The 25,508-nt window shown below is 38.6% G+C and overlaps 1 protein-coding gene across 1 annotated transcript; it reads right to left on the bottom strand.

The window, feature by feature from the left end:
• Positions 1-22,089: 22,089 nt before the first annotated feature.
• Positions 22,090-24,341, bottom strand: LOC145112305 (Aha1 domain-containing protein). The gene is made up of 3 exons (XM_079048481.1): positions 23,243-24,341; positions 22,578-22,657; positions 22,090-22,472 (listed from the first exon to the last, which is right to left on the bottom strand). Exons 1-3 carry the CDS (start codon positions 24,110-24,112, stop codon positions 22,379-22,381), a joined length of 1,044 nt encoding a protein of 347 aa, XP_078904607.1. The 5' UTR covers positions 24,113-24,341; the 3' UTR covers positions 22,090-22,378.
• Positions 24,342-25,508: the final 1,167 nt, after the last annotated feature.

The raw sequence follows: 25,508 nt of genomic DNA, 5'->3' as shown, positions 1-25,508 counted from the left end.
AAACTTTTCACTGGTCATAAGAGTCTTCAATATCTCTTTAATCAGAAGGAATTGAACATGAGACAGCGGCGTTGGCTAGAACTACTCAAGGACTACGACTGTGAGATACTTTACCACCCTGGTAAAGCAAATGTTGTTGCTGATGCTCTCAGTCGGAAGGTAAATCTTGAAAAGAGAAGGCCAAGAGCGCTGAGAATTGAAGTCGTCTCGACAATTGTGGAAAGTATAAAGAAAGCTCAGGAAGAAGCTTTAGAAAAGAATGACCGAAAGGAGGAACGTTTGGGAAAAACATTGGTGTTTGATACAAACGGTCAGGGATTGAAGGTATTCAAAGATAGGATTTGGGTACCTAAGACGGGAGGAGTAAGAGGTCTTCTGATGGAAGAAGCTCACAAAACCATGTACTCGATTCATCCCGGTAGTACGAAAATGTATAGGGATCTAAAACCCTATTACTGGTGGCCGACGATGAAGCTAGATGTTGCTAAGTATGTGGCCGAGTGTGTAACATGTGCTAGGGTTAAGGCACAACATCAGAAACCGTATGGGAGTTTAGAACCTTTACCTGTACCCATGGGTAAATGGGAGGACATTACCATGGATTTTGTGACTAAACTGCCCAGAACAAGGAACGGTCACGACATGATTTGGGTGGTCGTTGATCGCTTCACTAAGAGTGCGCATATCATAGCCGCTAACGAGAAATGGTCTATGGATAAACTTGCGAATTCTTACGTGAAGGAAATTGTGAGGCTTCACGGTGTTCCGTTAACGATTGTATCCGATCGTGACAGCCGTTTTACCTCAAGGTTTTGGAGAAGTCTACAAGAGGAATTGGGTACCAAGTTATGTTTGAGTACATCTTACCATCCTCAAACCGATGGTCAAAGCGAACGAACGATTCAAACATTGGAGGATATGCTGAGAGCATGTACCCTAGAATTCCAAGGTAATTGGGATGAACACTTATCTCTAGTAGAATTTTTCTATAATAATAGTTTCCACTCGAGCATTAAGATGGCACCTTATCACGCTTTGTATGGGGAAAAGTGTCGAACGCCGTCATGTTGGCTGGAAGCTGGGGAAAAGCAGTTTATGGGACATGAAATAGTCCATCAAACTGCTGAAAAGTTAAAAGTGATAAGGGAAAGGATGTTAGCTGCTCAAGATCGACAAAAGAGTTATGCTGACAAGAAAAGACAACCAATATCCTTCGAAGTTGGAGATTCGGTTTTACTTAAAGTCTCGTCGTTGAAGGGACTTATAAGATTTGGTAAAAGGGGAAAGTTGAGTCCAAGGTTTATTGGACCATTTAAAGTTCTTCAGAGGATCGGGAATCAAGCTTACAAGCTAGAATTATCGGAAGAACTGGAGGGTATTCATAATACCTTTCATGTGTGCTATTTGAGAAAGTTCACGGGAGATGTGACCGACATAATTCCGATTTCTGAGTTAAGGTTGGATGAAAACAAGAGGTTGATCGAAGAACCTGAGGCAATCGTTGACTGTAAGACTAAGAAGTTGCGACGCAAGATGGTCGATTTAGTGCTGGTGCGTTGGAAACATACGAATGGGCCAAATCTCACCTGAGAAACAGAGAGTGACATGATGAGTCGCTACACGCATTTGTTTGCTGATGTGTGATTCTGGGGACGGAATCATCCTAAGGGGGAGAGAATTGTAATGCCTGTGTTTCTAGGCTAGGCATAAATATTTACATTATAGTCTAGGTTAACCTTTGTAACTCATTTTGAAGAAATAAAAAGGAATTATGTGAATATTATGTGAATTATGTGTTTTATGCTTAATTATTAGGGTTTAATTAATTAAGAATAAAAATGAGCGTCAAAATTAAATATTAGATAAAGCCGATATATATTAAGAAACTTGTAGTGGGCGTGACAAGGATTACGGATATATAAAGAATGCCGAAATCCGAGTTATAACGAAGAAGTTATGACCTGTCGAAGTTTCGCGACAAACCGGCACGGGGCCGAATGTCGTAAAAAGTGAGTTTTCGATAAACTACTTTTTGGCCTTAGTGATCTAAACGAAACTCGTAGAGTTTGTTAAACCGAGAGTAAGTATAAAAAGAACGCCCAAATCTGACTTCGTATGAGGAAGTTATGATTTTTCGAAGTTTCAGCTTAGCAGTAGACAGCTAAAAACTCGAATATTGGATCGATTGATTTTTAGCCGACACGACCTAAACGAGAATCGAAGTTCTCATCATTAGTAGCACAACGGTAAAAAGTCTGACGAAAACGGACGTCGGATGAAGAAGTTATGAATTTTTAACGGATTTCCTGTCTCGATCTGTTAAAAATAATAATTTAAAAATTAAATTCAAAATTAGCCGACGAAGTCTAAACGAAAATTGTAGAGCGTAATTTTACCTACGCGTGCATATAAAGAACGTCAAAAACGGAGCTCGTATGCGAAAGTTATGGATTTTAGAAATTTTGGCGCGAAAATCGAGAAAATCCCCAAAACCGAGGAATTTCGCATAGGTGGACTTCGGTCACGTGTCCTCGCCTCGCATGTGCCACGTGTCCGAAATAAGGCTGAGTCATCCGAGCTGCTGAAGCGATCCAATGGCTGTCCGACGCGTGTCCTCTTTCACGTGTCCGACCCCTCGCAGCGAGCCACGAACCCTCTACTTCGGACCACTAGGCCTCGGTCCAATCAGGAGCTGCCAGCAGCCCCTTCGCACACGCAGCCCATGTGCGAGCACCTGCGCACCCTCGCCTGCGGACCCCACCTCCTGAACCGACTTCGGACCCTATAAATAGAAGGGTATGCGAGCCTTCTCGGTTAATTTTGGAATTTTGCCATATTTAGCCCCTTTTTCCATATTTTCTTCATCTTAACATTCCCCAAAGCCCCGGTATCGATTATAACCCCCGGAATACGCCACGAAGAGCCCAAGAAGCCCGGAAAATTTATCTTTTCGGTTTCGAAGCCCGACCCTCGCAGAGCCCGGTTTCTGAATAAAACTCTCGGTTTTATTAGAAACGAACGTTTTAGGAAACGAATTGCTACCCGATTATCATCAAATCAAGTGAGTGTGTAGTTATTTTCACCTTACACATAGATATGAAGTATTTACCTTAAAATACGTGCTATGTGTAAATATATTAATTGTTTATTTGAGGTGACTGTTGAATCGATGTTTTATACAAGTTTTAAACTGTATATGTATTTTTATCTTTAAATATGTTGGGTAAAACATGGGTAGATAGTTGGTGTGTGATAAAATAAAGTGATGAGAGGCCTCGATGTGATTTGTGATTCAGTCATCTAACGGAGTTTGGATGACGACCACGGACTTTTCTAGACAGTCCAGTGGGAAACGCTAGCATGCCCGCAACATGTAGGTGTTAATGAACTTGGGTGTTTATTCGCTGTACTCCATCCCCCTCATGGTTGCCTTTAGGACATGTATGGCTAAGGAAACCCCTTAGCAGTAGTGTCCATCCCGATGATATTCTTTAGGCTAGGTCCCTTGTGATAAGTGTTTAGGGACGTAAAGTGAGGATAACGGGAACGGGTAATCAGCGTTATTTTTGATTGGTGAACTTAATAAGTTTATTATTATTGTGGGTTGAAAACCCTATATGCTCACAAGGCTCCCAAGCCTGACCCACTCAGTTTTTTATGTTACAGGTAGTGGACCCCGAGCTTAGTCGGAGGATGACGTGAGATTTTTGGATTATAGGCCAGTAGTTGTATATAACTGTTGAAAGGCTTATAATGTCTTGTTTATGCTTTTGGTCTGTATCGGTACATGACATCCCGAAGTTTTGATATCAAATGAAATTATATATGTCTTAAAGAAAGGTTTTGACAAACTTTTATCATATTTTGTTTTGGGGACCAATTCCGCAACATCTTTTATAAAGATTTCTCTGATTTGATTTTAAAAAGCATAAATTAAATCGGTCTTATCTTTTCGGTTTCGAAGCCCGACCCTCGCAGAGCCCGGTTTCTGAATAAAACTCCCGGTTTTATTAGAAACGAACGTTTTAGGAAACGAATTGCTACCCGATTATCATCAAATCAAGTGAGTGTGTAGTTATTTTCACCTTACACATAGATATGAAGTATTTACCTTAAAATACGTGCTATGTGTAAATATATTAATTGTTTATTTGAGGTGACTGTTGAATCGATGTTTTATACAAGTTTTAAACTGTATATGTATTTTTATCTTTAAATATGTTGGGTAAAACATGGGTAGATAGTTGGTGTGTGATAAAATAAAGTGATGAGAGGCCTCGATGTGATTTGTGATTCAGTCATCTAGCGGAGTTTGGATGACGACCACAGACTTTTCTAGACAGTCCAGTGGGAAACGCTAGCATGCCCGCAACCTGTAGGTGTTAATGAACTTGGGTGTTTATTCGTTGTACTCCATCCCCCTCATGGTTGCCTTTAGGACATGTATGGCTAAGGAAACCCCTTAGCAGTAGTGTCCATCCCGATGATATTCTTTAGGCTAGGTCCCTTGTGATAAGTGTTTAGGGACGTAAAGTGAGGATAACGGGAACGGGTAATCAGGGTTATTGTTGATTGGTGAACTTAATAAGTTTATTATTATTGTGGGTTGAAAACCCTATATGCTCACCAGGCTCCCAAGCCTGACCCACTCAGTTTTTTATGTTACAGGTAGTGGTCCCCGAGCTTAGTCGGAGGATGACGTGAGATTTTTGGATTATAGGCCAGTAGTTGTATATAACTGTTGAAAGGCTTATAATGTCTTGTTTATGCTTTTGGTCTGTATCGGTACATGACATCCCGAAGTTTTGATATCAAATGAAATTATATATTTCTTAAAGAAAGGTTTTGACAAACTTTTATCATATTTTGTTTTGGGGACCAATTCCGCAACATCTTTTATAAAGATTTCTCTGATTTGATTTTAAAAAGCATAAATTAAATCGGTCTTATCTTTTCGATTTCGAAGCCCGACCCTCGCAGAGCCCGGTTTCTGAATAAAACTCCCGGTTTTATTAGAAACGAACGTTTTAGGAAACGAATTGCTACCCGATTATCATCAAATCAAGTGAGTGTGTAGTTATTTTCACCTTACACATAGATATGAAGTATTTACCTTAAAATACGTGCTATGTGTAAATATATTAATTGTTTATTTGAGGTGACTGTTGAATCGATGTTTTATACAAGTTTTAAACTGTATATGTATTTTTATCTTTAAATATGTTGGGTAAAACATGGGTAGATAGTTGGTGTGTGATAAAATAAAGTGATGAGAGGCCTCGATGTGATTTGTGATTCAGTCATCTAGCGGAGTTTGGATGACGACCACGGACTTTTCTAGACAGTCCAGTGGGAAACGCTAGCATGCCCGCAACCTGTAGGTGTTAATGAACTTGGGTGTTTATTCGTTGTACTCCATCCCCCTCATGGTTGCCTTTAGGACATGTATGGCTAAGGAAACCCCTTAGCAGTAGTGTCCATCCCGATGATATTCTTTAGGCTAGGTCCCTTGTGATAAGTGTTTAGGGACGTAAAGTGAGGATAACGGGAACGGGTAATCAGGGTTATTGTTGATTGGTGAACTTAATAAGTTTATTATTATTGTGGGTTGAAAACCCTATATGCTCACCAGGCTCCCAAGCCTGACCCACTCAGTTTTTTATGTTACAGGTAGTGGACCCCGAGCTTAGTCGGAGGATGACGTGAGATTTTTGGATTATAGGCCAGTAGTTGTATATAACTGTTGAAAGGCTTATAATGTCTTGTTTATGCTTTTGGTCTGTATCGGTACATGACATCCCGAAGTTTTGATATCAAATGAAATTATATATTTCTTAAAGAAAGGTTTTGACAAACTTTTATCATATTTTGTTTTGGGGACCAATTCCGCAACATCTTTTATAAAGATTTCTCTGATTTGATTTTAAAAAGCATAAATTAAATCGGTCTTATCTTTTCGGTTTCGAAGCCCGACCCTCGCAGAGCCCGGTTTCTGAATAAAACTCCCGGTTTTATTAGAAACGAACGTTTTAGGAAACGAATTTCTACCCGATTATCATCAAATCAAGTGAGTGTGTAGTTATTTTCACCTTACACATAGATATGAAGTATTTACCTTAAAATACGTGCTATGTGTAAATATATTAATTGTTTATTTGAGGTGACTGTTGAATCGATGTTTTATACAAGTTTTAAACTGTATATGTATTTTTATCTTTAAATATGTTGGGTAAAACATGGGTAGATAGTTGGTGTGTGATAAAATAGAGTGATGAGAGGCCTCGATGTGATTTGTGATTCAGTCATCTAGCGGAGTTTGGATGACGACCACGGACTTTTCTAGACAGTCCAGTGGGAAACGCTAGCATGCCCGCAACCTGTAGGTGTTAATGAACTTGGGTGTTTATTCGCTGTACTCCATCCCCCTCGTGGTTGCCTTTAGGACATGTATGGCTAAGGAAACCCCTTAGCAGTAGTGTCCATCCCGATGATATTCTTTAGGCTAGGTCCCTTGTGATAAGTGTTTAGGGACGTAAAGTGAGGATAACGGGAACGGGTAATCAGGGTTATTGTTGATTGGTGAACTTAATAAGTTTATTATTATTGTGGGTTGAAAACCCTATATGCTCACTAGGCTCCCAAGCCTGACCCACTCAGTTTTTTATGTTACAGGTAGTGGACCCCGAGCTTAGTCGGAGGATGACGTGAGATTTTTGGATTATAGGCCAGTAGTTGTATATAACTGTTGAAAGGCTTATAATGTCTTGTTTATGCTTTTGGTCTGTATCGGTACATGACATCCCGAAGTTTTGATATCAAATGAAATTATATATTTCTTAAAGAAAGGTTTTGACAAACTTTTATCATATTTTGTTTTGGGGACCAATTCCGCAACATCTTTTATAAAGATTTCTCTGATTTGATTTTAAAAAGCATAAATTAAATCGGTCTTATCTTTTCGGTTTCGAAGCCCGACCCTCGCAGAGCCCGGTTTCTGAATAAAACTCCCGGTTTTATTAGAAACGAACGTTTTAGGAAACGAATTGCTACCTGATTATCATCAAATCAAGTGAGTGTGTAGTTATTTTCACCTTACACATAGATATGAAGTATTTACCTTAAAATACGTGCTATGTGTAAATATATTAATTGTTTATTTGAGGTGACTGTTGAATCGATGTTTTATACAAGTTTTAAACTGTATATGTATTTTTATCTTTAAATATGTTGGGTAAAACATGGGTAGATAGTTGGTGTGTGATAAAATAAAGTGATGAGAGGCCTCGATGTGATTTGTGATTCAGTCATCTAGCGGAGTTTGGATGACGACCACGGACTTTTCTAGACAGTCCAGTGGGAAACGCTAGCATGCCCGCAACCTGTAGGTGTTAATGAACTTGGGTGTTTATTCGCTGTACTCCATCCCCCTCATGGTTGCCTTTAGGACATGTATGGCTAAGGAAACCCCTTAGCAGTAGTGTCCATCCCGATGATATTCTTTAGGCTAGGTCCCTTGTGATAAGTGTTTAGGGACGTAAAGTGAGGATAACGGGAACGGGTAATCAGGGTTATTGTTGATTGGTGAACTTAATAAGTTTATTATTATTGTGGGTTGAAAACCCTATATGCTCACCAGGCTCCCAAGCCTGACCCACTCAGTTTTTTATGTTACAGGTAGTGGACCCCGAGCTTAGTCGGAGGATGACGTGAGATTTTTGGATTATAGGCCAGTAGTTGTATATAACTGTTGAAAGGCTTATAATGTCTTGTTTATGCTTTTGGTCTGTATCGGTACATGACATCCCGAAGTTTTGATATCAAATGAAATTATATATTTCTTAAAGAAAGGTTTTGACAAACTTTTATCATATTTTGTTTTGGGGACCAATTCCGCAACATCTTTTATAAAGATTTCTCTGATTTGATTTTAAAAAGCATAAATTAAATCGGTCTTATCTTTTCGGTTTCGAAGCCCGACCCTCGCAGAGCCCGGTTTCTGAATAAAACTCCCGGTTTTATTAGAAACGAACGTTTTAGGAAACGAATTGCTACCCGATTATCATCAAATCAAGTGAGTGTGTAGTTATTTTCACCTTACACATAGATATGAAGTATTTACCTTAAAATACGTGCTATGTGTAAATATATTAATTGTTTATTTGAGGTGACTGTTGAATCGATGTTTTATACAAGTTTTAAACTGTATATGTATTTTTATCTTTAAATATGTTGGGTAAAACATGGGTAGATAGTTGGTGTGTGATAAAATAAAGTGATGAGAGGCCTCGATGTGATTTGTGATTCAGTCATCTAGCGGAGTTTGGATGACGACCACGGACTTTTCTAGACAGTCCAGTGGGAAACGCTAGCATGCCCGCAACCTGTAGGTGTTAATGAACTTGGGTGTTTATTCGCTGTACTCCATCCCCCTCATGGTTGCCTTTAGGACATGTATGGCTAAGGAAACCCCTTAGCAGTAGTGTCCATCCCGATGATATTCTTTAGGCTAGGTCCCTTGTGATAAGTTTTTAGGGATGTAAAGTGAGGATAACGGGAACGGGTAATCAGGGTTATTGTTGATTGGTGAACTTAATAAGTTTATTATTATTGTGGGTTGAAAACCCTATATGCTCACCAGGCTCCCAAGCCTGACCCACTCAGTTTTTTATGTTACAGGTAGTGGACCCCGAGCTTAGTCGGAGGATGACGTGAGATTTTTGGATTATAGGCCAGTAGTTGTATATAACTGTTGAAAGGCTTATAATGTCTTGTTTATGCTTTTGGTCTGTATCGGTACATGACATCCCGAAGTTTTGATATCAAATGAAATTATATATTTCTTAAAGAAAGGTTTTGACAAACTTTTATCATATTTTGTTTTGGGGACCAATTCCGCAACATCTTTTATAAAGATTTCTCTGATTTGATTTTAAAAAGCATAAATTAAATCGGTCTTATCTTTTCGGTTTCGAAGCCCGACCCTCGCAGAGCCCGGTTTCTGAATAAAACTCCCGGTTTTATTAGAAACGAACGTTTTAGGAAACGAATTGCTACCTGATTATCATCAAATCAAGTGAGTGTGTAGTTATTTTCACCTTACACATAGATATGAAGTATTTACCTTAAAATACGTGCTATGTGTAAATATATTAATTGTTTATTTGAGGTGACTGTTGAATCGATGTTTTATACAAGTTTTAAACTGTATATGTATTTTTATCTTTAAATATGTTGGGTAAAACATGGGTAGATAGTTGGTGTGTGATAAAATAAAGTGATGAGAGGCCTCGATGTGATTTGTGATTCAGTCATCTAGCGGAGTTTGGATGACGACCACGGACTTTTCTAGACAGTCCAGTGGGAAACGCTAGCATGCCCGCAACCTGTAGGTGTTAATGAACTTGGGTGTTTATTCGCTGTACTCCATCCCCCTCATGGTTGCCTTTAGGACATGTATGGCTAAGGAAACCCCTTAGCAGTAGTGTCCATCCCGATGATATTCTTTAGGCTAGGTCCCTTGTGATAAGTGTTTAGGGACGTAAAGTGAGGATAACGGGAACGGGTAATCAGGGTTATTGTTGATTGGTGAACTTAATAAGTTTATTATTATTGTGGGTTGAAAACCCTATATGCTCACCAGGCTCCCAAGCCTGACCCACTCAGTTTTTTATGTTACAGGTAGTGGACCCCGAGCTTAGTCGGAGGATGACGTGAGATTTTTGGATTATAGGCCAGTAGTTGTATATAACTGTTGAAAGGCTTATAATGTCTTGTTTATGCTTTTGGTCTGTATCGGTACATGACATCCCGAAGTTTTGATATCAAATGAAATTATATATTTCTTAAAGAAAGGTTTTGACAAACTTTTATCATATTTTGTTTTGGGGACCAATTCCGCAACATCTTTTATAAAGATTTCTCTGATTTGATTTTAAAAAGCATAAATTAAATCGGTCTTATCTTTTCGGTTTCGAAGCCCGACCCTCGCAGAGCCCGGTTTCTGAATAAAACTCCCGGTTTTATTAGAAACGAACGTTTTAGGAAACGAATTGCTACCCGATTATCATCAAATCAAGTGAGTGTGTAGTTATTTTCACCTTACACATAGATATGAAGTATTTACCTTAAAATACGTGCTATGTGTAAATATATTAATTGTTTATTTGAGGTGACTGTTGAATCGATGTTTTATACAAGTTTTAAACTGTATATGTATTTTTATCTTTAAATATGTTGGGTAAAACATGGGTAGATAGTTGGTGTGTGATAAAATAAAGTGATGAGAGGCCTCGATGTGATTTGTGATTCAGTCATCTAGCGGAGTTTGGATGACGACCACGGACTTTTCTAGACAGTCCAGTGGGAAACGCTAGCATGCCCGCAACCTGTAGGTGTTAATGAACTTGGGTGTTTATTCGCTGTACTCCATCCCCCTCATGGTTGCCTTTAGGACATGTATGGCTAAGGAAACCCCTTAGCAGTAGTGTCCATCCCGATGATATTCTTTAGGCTAGGTCCCTTGTGATAAGTTTTTAGGGATGTAAAGTGAGGATAACGGGAACGGGTAATCAGGGTTATTGTTGATTGGTGAACTTAATAAGTTTATTATTATTGTGGGTTGAAAACCCTATATGCTCACCAGGCTCCCAAGCCTGACCCACTCAGTTTTTTATGTTACAGGTAGTGGACCCCGAGCTTAGTCGGAGGATGACGTGAGATTTTTGGATTATAGGCCAGTAGTTGTATATAACTGTTGAAAGGCTTATAATGTCTTGTTTATGCTTTTGGTCTGTATCGGTACATGACATCCCGAAGTTTTGATATCAAATGAAATTATATATTTCTTAAAGAAAGGTTTTGACAAACTTTTATCATATTTTGTTTTGGGGACCAATTCCGCAACATCTTTTATAAAGATTTCTCTGATTTGATTTTAAAAAGCATAAATTAAATCGGTCTTATCTTTTCGGTTTCGAAGCCCGACCCTCGCAGAGCCCGGTTTCTGAATAAAACTCCCGGTTTTATTAGAAACGAACGTTTTAGGAAACGAATTGCTACCCGATTATCATCAAATCAAGTGAGTGTGTAGTTATTTTCACCTTACACATAGATATGAAGTATTTACCTTAAAATACGTGCTATGTGTAAATATATTAATTGTTTATTTGAGGTGACTGTTGAATCGATGTTTTATACAAGTTTTAAACTGTATATGTATTTTTATCTTTAAATATGTTGGGTAAAACATGGGTAGATAGTTGGTGTGTGATAAAATAAAGTGATGAGAGGCCTCGATGTGATTTGTGATTCAGTCATCTAGCGGAGTTTGGATGACGACCACGGACTTTTCTAGACAGTCCAGTGGGAAACGCTAGCATGCCCGCAACCTGTAGGTGTTAATGAACTTGGGTGTTTATTCGCTGTACTCCATCCCCCTCATGGTTGCCTTTAGGACATGTATGGCTAAGGAAACCCCTTAGCAGTAGTGTCCATCCCGATGATATTCTTTAGGCTAGGTCCCTTGTGATAAGTTTTTAGGGACGTAAAGTGAGGATAACGGGAACGGGTAATCAGGGTTATTGTTGATTGGTGAACTTAATAAGTTTATTATTATTGTGGGTTGAAAACCCTATATGCTCACCAGGCTCCCAAGCCTGACCCACTCGGTTTTTTATGTTACAGGTAGTGGACCCCGAGCTTAGTCGGAGGATGACGTGAGATTTTTGGATTATAGGTCAGTAGTTGTATATAACTGTTGAAAGGCTTATAATGTCTTGTTTATGCTTTTGGTCTGTATCGGTACATGACATCCCGAAGTTTTGATATCAAATGAAATTATATATTTCTTAAAGAAAGGTTTTGACAAACTTTTATCATATTTTGTTTTGGGGACCAATTCCGCAACATCTTTTATAAAGATTTCTCTGATTTGATTTTAAAAAGCATAAATTAAATCGGTCTTATCTTTTCGGTTTCGAAGCCCGACCCTCGCAGAGCCCGGTTTCTGAATAAAACTCCCGGTTTTATTAGAAACGAACGTTTTAGGAAACGAATTGCTACCCGATTATCATCAAATCAAGTGAGTGTGTAGTTATTTTCACCTTACACATAGATATGAAGTATTTACCTTAAAATACGTGCTATGTGTAAATATATTAATTGTTTATTTGAGGTGACTGTTGAATCGATGTTTTATACAAGTTTTAAACTGTATATGTATTTTTATCTTTAAATATGTTGGGTAAAACATGGGTAGATAGTTGGTGTGTGATAAAATAAAGTGATGAGAGGCCTCGATGTGATTTGTGATTCAGTCATCTAGCGGAGTTTGGATGACGACCACGGACTTTTCTAGACAGTCCAGTGGGAAACGCTAGCATGCCCGCAACCTGTAGGTGTTAATGAACTTGGGTGTTTATTCGCTGTACTCCATCCCCCTCATGGTTGCCTTTAGGACATGTATGGCTAAGGAAACCCCTTAGCAGTAGTGTCCATCCCGATGATATTCTTTAGGCTAGGTCCCTTGTGATAAGTGTTTAGGGACGTAAAGTGAGGATAACGGGAACGGGTAATCAGGGTTATTGTTGATTGGTGAACTTAATAAGTTTATTATTATTGTGGGTTGAAAACCCTATATGCTCACCAGGCTCCCAAGCCTGACCCACTCAGTTTTTTATGTTACAGGTAGTGGACCCCGAGCTTAGTCGGAGGATGACGTGAGATTTTTGGATTATAGGCCAGTAGTTGTATATAACTGTTGAAAGGCTTATAATGTCTTGTTTATGCTTTTGGTCTGTATCGGTACATGACATCCCGAAGTTTTGATATCAAATGAAATTATATATTTCTTAAAGAAAGGTTTTGACAAACTTTTATCATATTTTGTTTTGGGGACCAATTCCGCAACATCTTTTATAAAGATTTCTCTGATTTAATTTTAAAAAGCATAAATTAAATCGGTCTTATCTTTTCGGTTTCGAAGCCCGACCCTCGCAGAGCCCGGTTTCTGAATAAAACTCCCGGTTTTATTAGAAACGAACGTTTTAGGAAACGAATTGCTACCCGATTATCATCAAATCAAGTGAGTGTGTAGTTATTTTCACCTTACACATAGATATGAAGTATTTACCTTAAAATACGTGCTATGTGTAAATATATTAATTGTTTATTTGAGGTGACTGTTGAATCGATGTTTTATACAAGTTTTAAACTGTATATGTATTTTTATCTTTAAATATGTTGGGTAAAACATGGGTAGATAGTTGGTGTGTGATAAAATAAAGTGATGAGAGGCCTCGATGTGATTTGTGATTCAGTCATCTAGCGGAGTTTGGATGACGACCACGGACTTTTCTAGACAGTCCAGTGGGAAACGCTAGCATGCCCGCAACCTGTAGGTGTTAATGAACTTGGGTGTTTATTCGCTGTACTCCATCCCCCTCATGGTTGCCTTTAGGACATGTATGGCTAAGGAAACCCCTTAGCAGTAGTGTCCATCCCGATGATATTCTTTAGGCTAGGTCCCTTGTGATAAGTGTTTAGGGACGTAAAGTGAGGATAACGGGAACGGGTAATCAGGGTTATTGTTGATTGGTGAACTTAATAAGTTTATTATTATTGTGGGTTGAAAACCCTATATGCTCACTAGGCTCCCAAGCCTGACCCACTCAGTTTTTTATGTTACAGGTAGTGGACCCCGAGCTTAGTCGGAGGATGACGTGAGATTTTTGGATTATAGGCCAGTAGTTGTATATAACTGTTGAAAGGCTTATAATGTCTTGTTTATGCTTTTGGTCTGTATCGGTACATGACATCCCGAAGTTTTGATATCAAATGAAATTATATATTTCTTAAAGAAAGGTTTTGACAAACTTTTATCATATTTTGTTTTGGGGACCAATTCCGCAACATCTTTTATAAAGATTTCTCTGATTTAATTTTAAAAAGCATAAATTAAATCGGTCTTATCTTTTCGGTTTCGAAGCCCGACCCTCGCAGAGCCCGGTTTCTGAATAAAACTCCCGGTTTTATTAGAAACGAACGTTTTAGGAAACGAATTGCTACCCGATTATCATCAAATCAAGTGAGTGTGTAGTTATTTTCACCTTACACATAAATATGAAGTATTTACCTTAAAATACGTGCTATGTGTAAATATATTAATTGTTTATTTGAGGTGACTGTTGAATCGATGTTTTATACATGTTTTAAACTGTATATGTATTTTTATCTTTAAATATGTTGGGTAAAACATGGGTAGATAGTTGGTGTGTGATAAAATAAAGTGATGAGAGGCCTCGATGTGATTTGTGATTCAGTCATCTAGCGGAGTTTGGATGACGACCACGGACTTTTCTAGACAGTCCAGTGGGAAACGCTAGCATGCCCGCAACCTGTAGGTGTTAATGAACTTGGGTGTTTATTCGCTGTACTCCATCCCCCTCATGGTTGCCTTTAGGACATGTATGGCTAAGGAAACCCCTTAGCAGTAGTGTCCATCCCGATGATATTCTTTAGGCTAGGTCCCTTGTGATAAGTGTTTAGGGACGTAAAGTGAGGATAACGGGAACGGGTAATCAGGGTTATTGTTGATTGGTGAACTTAATAAGTTTATTATTATTGTGGGTTGAAAACCCTATATGCTCACCAGGCTCCCAAGCCTGACCCACTCAGTTTTTTATGTTACAGGTAGTGGACCCCGAGCTTAGTCGGAGGATGACGTGAGATTTTTGGATTATAGGCCAGTAGTTGTATATAACTGTTGAAAGGCTTATAATGTCTTGTTTATGTTTTTGGTCTGTATCGGTACATGACATCCCGAAGTTTTGATATCAAATGAAATTATATATTTCTTAAAGAAAGGTTTTGACAAACTTTTATCATATTTTGTTTTGGGGACCAATTCCGCAACATCTTTTATAAAGATTTCTCTGATTTAATTTTAAAAAGCATAAATTAAATCGGTCTTGTCTGGCCAGGAAATTAGGGGATGTCACACCAACCTTCATGGTCTCAAATGATATGATATGAAAAACCAAAAAATAATTATATCACATCATTTTATTTTTAATGAAACTTATTCCTTTTTTCCACAAAACAAACACCTCAAACGGACTCATACACCTTTCTACACAACAATAACTATACATACTACCTTACACCAATCCATACTTAACCAATCCGTCTACTTTGTACACTAAGCCCTCTACTAACTCCTAGGCACACCGAAGCCATGTTGTCCTCCCATCGTACACCCTCACTGTCCCACCGTCAACCGCGATGCCCCTAAACCCTTCGAACACCATCCCCCCACACACCAACTTACAAACATACCCATACAACCTGTCTCAACCATCCACATGCTAAGCATGTTAGGAATTTGTCACACCCCCAAACCAAGGATGGCGGAAACGTCCGAGGGTGGAGGACTTCATGTATAGTATCACAACAACGAGTATAATAGTGCTCAAAGTAAATACAACCATCATAAATATAATTGAAAAGGTTACACCATAGTATATGTTTACATGTTTCAAAATCAATTACATTATGATGACAAAATGAACTGTTTGACGATTTAACGTCCCATCCTCAAAGTGCTGATGTTTTCCTGTTTCACTGATTTCCTGAGAATACAAGTAGTTTTGAAAAGTGTCAACAATTAAGTTGGTGAGTTCATAAGAGTTTTGTTTGAGGAAGAAACCGTTTTCCTTGTAAAAGCGATAGAGTATGATTTCCAGAAAATCCAATATTTTCTTAGTTAAGTGTGAAATGAATGCTCCTATGTTATGCGATAATGAACCCTAGAACGACCCGTAGATTCCTCCTATAATCGCCCAGCGTATATAAGTTATATAAAATTCAAGTTAAATAAACCGTTGAATGTAATGGGTCTGCCCTAGGTCTACAACCAAACAAGGAACAGGAGATAAGGCGGGCCCACCAATTCTAAGTTGATTGTGACTAGATTCTTATATAACTCTAGCATATACACTTAGCAATTATAGCTGAAATCTAACAATTCTAGATGAAATGTAGTTTTAACAGAAATATGTTTCCAAAGAAAATCCAATATTTTCCTTATCAAAGTTATGTAGTCCTAAATCCCAGGACCGAAAGTAAACAAGTATTTTTCCATACTTCAAGTAATTCATGCAAGTTTAAATCGACATAAACTCGTTTAGTTTGGAAGTAAAACCCCTTTTCAAAGTAGAATTTTCCATGTAAACTTGAAAGATTGTTAACTACCTATGTGAGTCGCTATAACCATACTATAACGAGAAATAACCTGCACAACGTCTTTCAGACGTTAAGATACTATGACTCTTGTCACCCGCAGACCTGCCGGTCCGGCTGTAGCTAGCAGCGAGGTGTGGGGTGTCAATCCCAATATAGATCTATACACAATTATCACGCTCTCCCTACAAGAGACTCTGGTTATAACTTACAGGAATTGGGATCCCGTACTCGAACGTACGGGGAGAGAATTGCCTCACAGCCTAAGTTAACTAGTTTACACATAGTTTGATATTAAAACCTCTTCCGTGAAGGAAGTAAAATCACTTTTTCTGAATCAATTAGTGATATGAAATCCTTAAACTATTACTATTATAGTTTATCCCGTAGGATATGAAAAACTCATTTGTTTTGAGAGTAAAACATTTTTCATGTAGTAAAAATCCATAAACTATGCTTATTAGAGTTTATTATATGTGTTCGAAACGAATGAGTAAACCTTATCATGAATGACTAAATTTCAGTTTATAATGATAAACTAACAAGAAAATACATTCATTATTTAGAACTTATTGTTATGCACTTTGCTCAACATACTACAAAGTGTTATGAAAGTTGTAAGCTGTTAACTAGTTTTTAACCTTTCTACACTGTTTTAGTAAAATTATAGAAAAATCATACGAAGTCGAAAACTGAATCCGTAAATTCTGAGAGTTCACAAAATGTGTCTAGTTTATTCATAATTTTTATTATGATTTTTAGAAGTCTTTAACTTGTGTTAAAATGTTCATATTCACAGACTGGTCCGAATTCGTTTCTGAAATGATAGGCAGTTTTGTAAAAATCACCATAAATCGTAGAAAAATCGTATGGAGATGTGCAAGTAGTCATTTTAAAGGTATGAAGCTGAAATATTTGCATATTAAATAGTTTTGAAAGATATTAAGTTTAAGATAGTCAAAACAGTCCGTGAATAAGACTCAACTTTTCTGATGAGAGCTGTTGTTTGAGTTTAGTTGTGTTCTTGGTGTTTTAACTTGTATTCCCCCCTGAAAACTGAAGAAAACATGAAAATGTAGGGGTATGAACTCACCTTGAGTGATTTCAGTAGATGGATGATGAAGAAGAGAAGTGTTCAGCTCGAGAACACTTAGATGATGCTTGAAGATTCGAAGATCTAACACAAATATGACGATATTTGTGTGAGCAATCTATGATTTGGATGAAGGGTAGTAGAATATCTAAGTGTAGGAGGAAGATACTTACCAAATGTGGGGGAAGAACCCAAGACCAGCCTTTGAAGCTCGAATTTTAGAGAGAGGAAGTGAGAGAGAAATGGGTTTGATCCTTTTTGAGAAAGAGTGAATATTGAGGGAAGTGAAGTGAAGCTTTTCCAGCCCTTTGATCTGATTATGGGCTGGTGAAATAGTGTGAAAGGACAATTAATTGACTAAGCATGGAGGAATAGTGACTGAGGGTTGTACTATGGAAGTATGGGGAGGTTGCTTGTGTCCTTGTCCAAAGGTCAACACTCCACCTAAATATCTCACCAAATAGATTTTATTCTTAGGCAATGATTTTCCTCAAAATATAGTTAAAATATGAATATTTGGGGTTTATTATGTTAAAATACGAGTTTGGGTGAAAATCTCGCGTTAAAATCTCGAAAAACGGGCTTAAAACGAAGTTTGGGTCAAAAACCGGCAATCTGGACCGAACCTGCGAGGTTCGGTTCTAAGGGAGTGAGAACCGAGAGTGGAGAAGGAAGGAACCGAGAGTAGAAGAGAGGACCGAAGGTGCGAGGGTTCGGTCGTGGCTCGCATCTCGGAACCGAAGGTCAAGTCCTCGGACCGAAGGTCAGGTCCTCGGACCGAAGGTGTAGTCCTCTCGGACCGAAAGTGAGAAGAGAAGAGCAGAAGGTCAGGCTCGGTTTGGAATGATTAGGGGACCGAAATAGACAGAGCGCTCGGTCCATTTCGGTTGAGAGGGTTTCGGTTCTCAGGAGGTTCGGCTCCTAAGAGGGGTTCCGGCTCCTTAAGGTTGTTTTTCGCGTAGACTTCCGTTTTAGAGCGGTTTTCGACTAAATTAAGGGTCAGGATGCCCCGAGTGATTATAAGAAGTTGAGAGAGATTTTAAGAGAGATTTGGGAGAGATTTGACATACTTGGAGGGATTTGACATACAGAGAGAGATTTGGAAGAGATTTCACATTCTTGGAGAGATTTCTCATACAGAGAGAGATTTGGGAGAGATTTCACATTCTTGGAGAGATTTGGGAGAGATTTCACATTCTTGGAGCGATTTCTCCTAATTAGAGAGTTTTAGGAGAGTTAGAGTGAAAGAGATTGGGAGAGACTTCTTTTGTGACCTTTTTGAGTGTTTGGCTTCGCAACGCAAGGTTTGTACATCCCGTTAAGTGTCGTTATGATTGCTATATGCCCCTGAGGGTTAAGGAATAATGTTTTATCGAGTAGTTTCATCACTTGCCCTGATTAGGGTTTAGAATTTCCGAACACGTGAAAACTCTAAGTGATACTTTGTATTAAGATTGCGAGTTGTTCAATAAGAAACATAATGGAAACCCTAATGTACAAGGGTTAGATGAGTTGACCGGTTTGACTCGCTGACTTTAGTTGACTTTGACTTGGCCAAAAATTGACGGTTGTCACAGAATTACCAATCCTAAAATTCAAATTAATCTCTCTTATACTTCCTCTATCTCTCCCATTCCCTGCAAGCCTAAGGAAGCCCTATCTTATACAAAATTGGAAAAATGTCATGACCGATGAACTTAGCGCTCTAACTAATTACAAGACTTCGATCCCCGTCCCATGACATCTGGATATGTCCTATATGCACTTTATGTAGATTTTTAAACGTAGAATGAACCAAGGTTTTGAAAACCGGACCGGAGACCGAACCGGTCGTCTTACTGGTTCGATGGTTCAAGTGGTCCAACCGGTCGGACTGGTCTCAAAAACCGGAAAAACCGGATGATGTCATAATTATATTTAATTATATAAAAAATACAAAAAATGAAAAAAAATAAATTTTTTTTAAAATTTCCGGTTTTACCGGTTCAACCGGCCCAGTTTTTACCGGTTTTCACCGATTTACATGAATACCGGTTTTTTGGCCTTTAAGAACCGGAGTCGGGACCGGTTCCCGGTCGAACCGGCCGGTCCGATCCGGTTTTCAAAATATGGGAATGAACTCGAATGGGACTTTTAAGAGTTACGAAGCACGCCTTGTTGTTGATGGTCGCTCCCAACAATTTGGTATTGATTGTTTGGTAACATTGTCATGTTGTCATTCTGAACACAATATGAGTCCTTCTAAGTATAGCCCTTGGATCTCCAAGTCATGGCTCATTCACCAACTAGACATCAAGATTGTCTTTTTCACATGAGAATTTACAGGAAATGGTTTACATACACCAACATATGGGTTTTGTGGCCACACATGCCTGGGCCATGGGTGCTTACTTCAAAAATCTCTTTTAAGTCTTAATCTTTATCTTCCTTAAATTTAGTATAATCTGTGCAGTCAACACTCATATTGTAAGTGCCCTAACTTATGGCATTTATGGCATTTGATGATTGCTTTGTTGAAAGGTCCTCTTCCCCTTCCTTGGCCATGCCCACCTCTAACTGAGCCTCGACTCCTTATCTAACACCTTCTAGTTGCCTTGCACCCTTTGTTCATGAACACCTTCTAGTTGCCTTGCACCCTTTGGTCATGAACAAGGAGACTTCCATGCAATTCACTCATGCGCAAGGTATCCACATCAATTTCATTCTTATATGTAACAAACTATATTTAATTAAATCTAGTTGTAGGACCTAAGTACTTTGCTAACAACCATATGTTGCTCCATGATCTTGCCATTAGAATTCATTTTTGTTTACAACCATTAAGGTTCTTCCTAAGAAACTGTTCACCTTATCTCATTCCTTCATAGCCAGCAACTCAAACTCCCTTTTCAATGCTAAGTATGGTTTTCAGAATCTCCCTACCGGCTGGAACAAGTACTTATTAACCTTTTTCCACCACTCTCCACATTTCCGGCTTCTCAAAAAGTTTTCCATTGTTATTGATCAAACTTCAAAATGGCAAGTAACACAAACTTGTGTTTAAAGTTGACATTTTGATCATGCCATGTGAGATTCACTCGCCCACACTCAAAGGACCTTAATACAAAATGTGATATATATATATATATATATATATATATATATATATATATATAAGTTAGCGCTCTCCTCTTCTGGCTAGTTAGTTTGAAAGCAACAGTCCTTTACTTATGCTTGAAAGAGAGCCTAATTGGTTTTCCAGGTCGGAAAATGAAGTTGTTAGTAAACAACTGAGGTGGACAAGAGCCAGAATCGGAGGACAATCAAACAGCTACAAGCTAAGATGAAGAGTCTAAGTGACTTTTAATGTCAGGTTAAAGCAAGGGAAGCAAGAACATTCAAGCGGAGAGAGATTGTTCCCAGCAGGTTTGGAACCCTATATTTTTCCCCTTTCAAATAAATAGAAATTATTGAAGTTTTTCTATTTTGGATCGCACTGGCCGACACATAGGCCTATTCTGCACTTTCCTAGGTGTGTATCTCCATCTACTAAAAGTAGGGGTGGTTGCCATAGATAGATTGGGTCATTCGTAACTAGGACGCTTTCAGAGGCAAAAGGCCATGGGGAGATACCATCTGTGAGCCATGGATCTCCGATCCGGAAACCGTATCCAAGCTCCATGGCTAGAGCTTTCTTTTAGGCAGACGATAGCCTGATTCAAAGATTGGTTCATAATATTTCTCTTGTTATGTAGCTAATTAGGAGTTACCGAAGGTTGTTAAACTAACTCATTAACTAGTCCAAGGAATAGAATCAGACCTCTACCAAGGAGGTTTTGGATATTTTTTTAGATCTCCCAAAAAAGCTAGCCCTCTGAGACAAAGGGGAGAGCTACCAAAGAAGTAATAACCCCTAAAGAAGCTATATCAAGGCCTAACTGAAAATGAAGCGAATTATTAATTGTGTCATAAAAGCCCTTATGCCCACGTCTCAATCGCCCTCTCGGGGGGATATGTGCATCTAAAAGATTTTTCAAACTGTGCCTAATCCCAAAATTAGTTTTATACATATACTCATCACGCTCCTGAGGTAAGGAGTCTTCTGTGTTAGAGTTCCCCTACATGTCGCTCACCCGTGATAACTTCTTCGAATTTGCGTGAACTAGCAGACCGATATGGACTTCTTGGGATTCGCAGATTCTTCATTAGATAGTCTATCAAGTACTGAGTCGAGGCGCAAAGCGCAAATGGATCAAATGGGCTCCTCCTTTTGTTGAACAAAGATGGTTCTTCAAGGAATGACATGGCAATAGGTGTGGTCGCAGCTTCGTTACAGACTTGATCACGATCCAAACATTCGCTAGCTCGCAACATAACTTTGACCCTTCCCCATATTTCTAAGATGAAAAGTGTTATGGCTAATTTATTATGGGATTCCAATGATGAGCACAAGCACCACTGGATTGCTTGGGACAACATTTGTAAAAATCCAAACTTGCAGGGTTATGTTGGTCATTTTCTCTGGGCAAGTATATATATATATATATATATATATATATATATATATATATATATATATATAAGAAGTAACAAAACAGAAGGCTATCTATATAACCTTTATAAAACTTAAACAAATAAAGATCCCTAAATTTAGTGTGATTTGCCTGAAGAATAGGCTCTCCTAGAGACTAAAAGACTTATTCAAGTGAAACAAAATCAAATTAGATATAGTCAAAACACTTTATACCTAATATAAACACTATCTACATAAATATTGTAAATAGTAAATACATTTTTTAACATTAAAAAGAAAACATTTTCAAAAGAGCTGATCTAAACGCAGAACTGAAGACAAAGACAACCAACCCACAAAATCAACTGTGTTGTAATGTTCAAACACAAAAGCATTAGAGTTTTGACAGAAAGACAAATTCAATTCGACGCATTGATGATTGACACAATAATATTCAGTGTCCTTCAACCAATCCACAATAATCAAATTTATTACTCCAACTTTCATACTTGATAATTCTACATTTCACCAAATACATTAATTAAGTCGTGCACCTTTCAAACACCAAACCCAAAAACCGCTCTTATCTTGTGGAAAATTAGATCCCGCCATCCTCTCTCTGTGTTCTCCACCACAGTTGAATTACCATACCTGCATCATAGTTTCCAAATGTTGTTATGCTATATATGAAAAGACATAAATGCCCTTGCTCTCTCATCCTAAAAATTAAAAAGTTTCTGATGACTAAGAACAAACCTGTCTTCGTCTGGAACATCAGTCTGTGTCAACTTCACAACCGTGACTCCAGGTTCAGGCTCCTCTAAAACCAATCTAACCTGCAGAATAACAACCAAAAATTGCAACTCATTTCAGTCATTTGACATTTTTATGGTCAATAACATGTTAGAAGATTCAAGATTTGGTCCGAGTGGTGAGATAGTAGGAACCCCACATGAATAAAGAAACTTTGGTTTAATCAAATCATCAAATGTTCAGAATAAAACAAGATCTACAAAAGAATTCCCATATATGATGCAAACATGGAGCTAACCATTAAGGTTGAAGAAACAAAATGGTGTCACATTATAAATGAAATGCCTTTCTACCTAAAAATCAGATTCCTTGGGTCTTTCTGTTAAATCCCATGACACATGTTCATAGGTGTATTCTTTTCTTGATTTTCATGGTGAAAAGAATGAAGTTTTACGTTCGTCTAGGCACATGTGCACACTAATATTCTGTTTTTTTTAATTCTTATAGACCTGCAAACTCCTTTGTCATGTCAAGAAGTGTATAGATCAATACACAAAACCATACAAATATTGCCACTTACATGAATATCGCCTTAAGAAGACAATTATCGAACAGTTTCTTTAGGTGGAATGAAAAAGAACGAAGATACTGAATTAAAACAAACATACCGTAGAGTGGATGCCATCAGGCCAGCTTCCAAACCTCCATTTTTGAACGATCAATTTGCCCTCCTGCAACTCCAAATTTGTTCCAGTAACCGATCCATCGAAGATACTAATCTCCCCACCAATCTCTTTGCTAATTCTAGCATTACTTTGCGTAAAACCCTTCCATCTGTTGTCATCCATCAAGATCTCAAACATATCTTTCGCCCTACAGCTAAACTTTTCTGTCAGCTTAATCGTCTTAAACCCTTCTTTCTTCTTCTCCTTCTTCTCCTCCACCTTCTTGACAGGTGCAGCAACCGGTGGAGCCGACACAGGAGCTGCCGCTTGCTTGGAAGTTACCTTCTTCACCTCCAATTCATCTTTTGCAGGTCCACCTTTTGCCATGGCATCGACGTAAACCCGAATCTGTTTCAAAACAAAATCTTTCCCCTTCGCCAGGAAGGCATCCTTCAATCTCCTCCCGATCGGACCTTCATCCTTCACAATAACCCTAAGATCAGGATCCTCGTCGGCGTTTTCATCCGCAATATAAGGAATTTCAACAACTCCATCGGCTATCAAGAGAGATTTCCCCTCAGCATCTCGCGCCTCGCCTTGCCAATTGATTGAAACGCTTAACTCGTAACCTGGAATAATTTTCCCCTTTCGAACATTAACGTAAGCCTCTCCTTCCACTTTTTCAATCTTTTTTGTCTTGATGAAGAGGTTCCCTTCTCCGTCGAGTATTGTTTGGTCCGCGAGGAGCTTCGACAGTAAGTTTCTGGACCATTCGAGGCAATTGGTCTCGGCCCAGTGCCAGTTGTGAACATTCGCTCCGTCTGGTCTGTCTTCAACGATCCAACGCTTATCCCCTTCTCCATATTTCGCCATTAATGTTGCTGAAGAACAGAGAACTTGAAGTGTAAGACAGGGTAGGTACTCGTTATGGAAATCAGACGCGGCGGCGATGGGATTTCGATGGAGGAGATAAAGGGCAAGAAAAGGAGCGTCTAGAGGGTTCAAGGAGTGGAAGATTCTAGAGTTTTGTAACCCTAGATCTGTGAATGAACTCAAATGGATATAGTGGTAAGCAGGCCAAAGAAGAATCTAGAAGACTAATAGAATCCGGTTACTGGGTTTCTAAACAATCTTAATTGATTGGTTACCAACTTACCATGATCGAGTTTTGCTGGGTCAACCCGCCTTATAGTGATTAGAGTCTAGACTTGAAGATATGTATATTGGCGAATCGGTTTCGGTTTAAAAATGATATGGTTTTAGAGTAGCTTGCCTCAGTCTCGGAATGATCTGGTATCTTTTTGGTCTAGTTTCGTTTTAGACCGGTTCAGTTTAGATTTTTTTTATGGACTGCTTCGAGATTGTATGATACCCTATAAGATTATTTTTGAGGATATTAACTAATATAACCCGTATAAACAAGATTACTAGCAAAAATAATCTTTATTTTTCGGAAACTAAAGCTGTAAAGCCTCAACCACCAACCAAACATATACACATATAACAGATAATCATATAACAATCTATAGACAGTCAGACAGACAGATCTACTGATCACTAAGCATAGCATCATCCTATATGTCAGGATACCGATCTAACAGATCACTACAGTACAATATCATGCATAACAGGATATCGAATCCAAAAGGGTCGGTCTTGGTGCCTTCGACTCGTAAGTACATTGAGGAAAACTAACATCTGGATCTGAACAGTAGCTGAATAAGTCCGGCTCCGAATATCAGCTCTACTTGTCACCTATTCATCAAACAGTGACCAATCCTTAGATACAACCCAAAATACCTCAAATACCCCTTAGGTCAAACTTGGTTAAAGTTAAAGGTCAATAGTCTATGTTGACCCAACACGTCGTGTTGCCCCTCGGCTACACCGTGTTCCGCCAGCATCCAATCAGTTGGGAAAAACCCCAGCCAACACGTCGTGTTGACTTACAACCACGTTGTGGTTGCCTAAGTTTCAACAGCTTAATACATTCAGTTGCTTTCTTCAACTCCAAGAGCTCCAAAGCTCAGATCTAGGCCAAAATGCGATCTAGAAGGATAAAGTTTCTAACTTTATCCATTGGGACTATCCAAAAAAGTCCAAAACCCAAACAATAAAGCTGAATAATGCAAGGGCTTAACCAGTAAGTACTTAATCCTTAAAGTCCAAAGTCCATCCTTTCCAGAAGTGCTTAAAACACCTAAACCATCCCAAAGGTTGGTGCTTTATAGACTTTCATGCCCAATGCATGTCTTGAACTCATTTAGGT

This window comes from Lactuca virosa, chromosome 5 (genome assembly GCF_052849685.1).
Source record: "Lactuca virosa cultivar CGN04683 chromosome 5, Lactuca_virosa_CGN04683_v6, whole genome shotgun sequence".
In the NCBI taxonomy this organism is placed as follows: domain Eukaryota; kingdom Viridiplantae; phylum Streptophyta; class Magnoliopsida; order Asterales; family Asteraceae; genus Lactuca; species Lactuca virosa.
The sequence above is the reverse complement of the archived record's forward strand: the minus strand, read 5'-3'. Positions and strand labels throughout refer to the sequence as shown.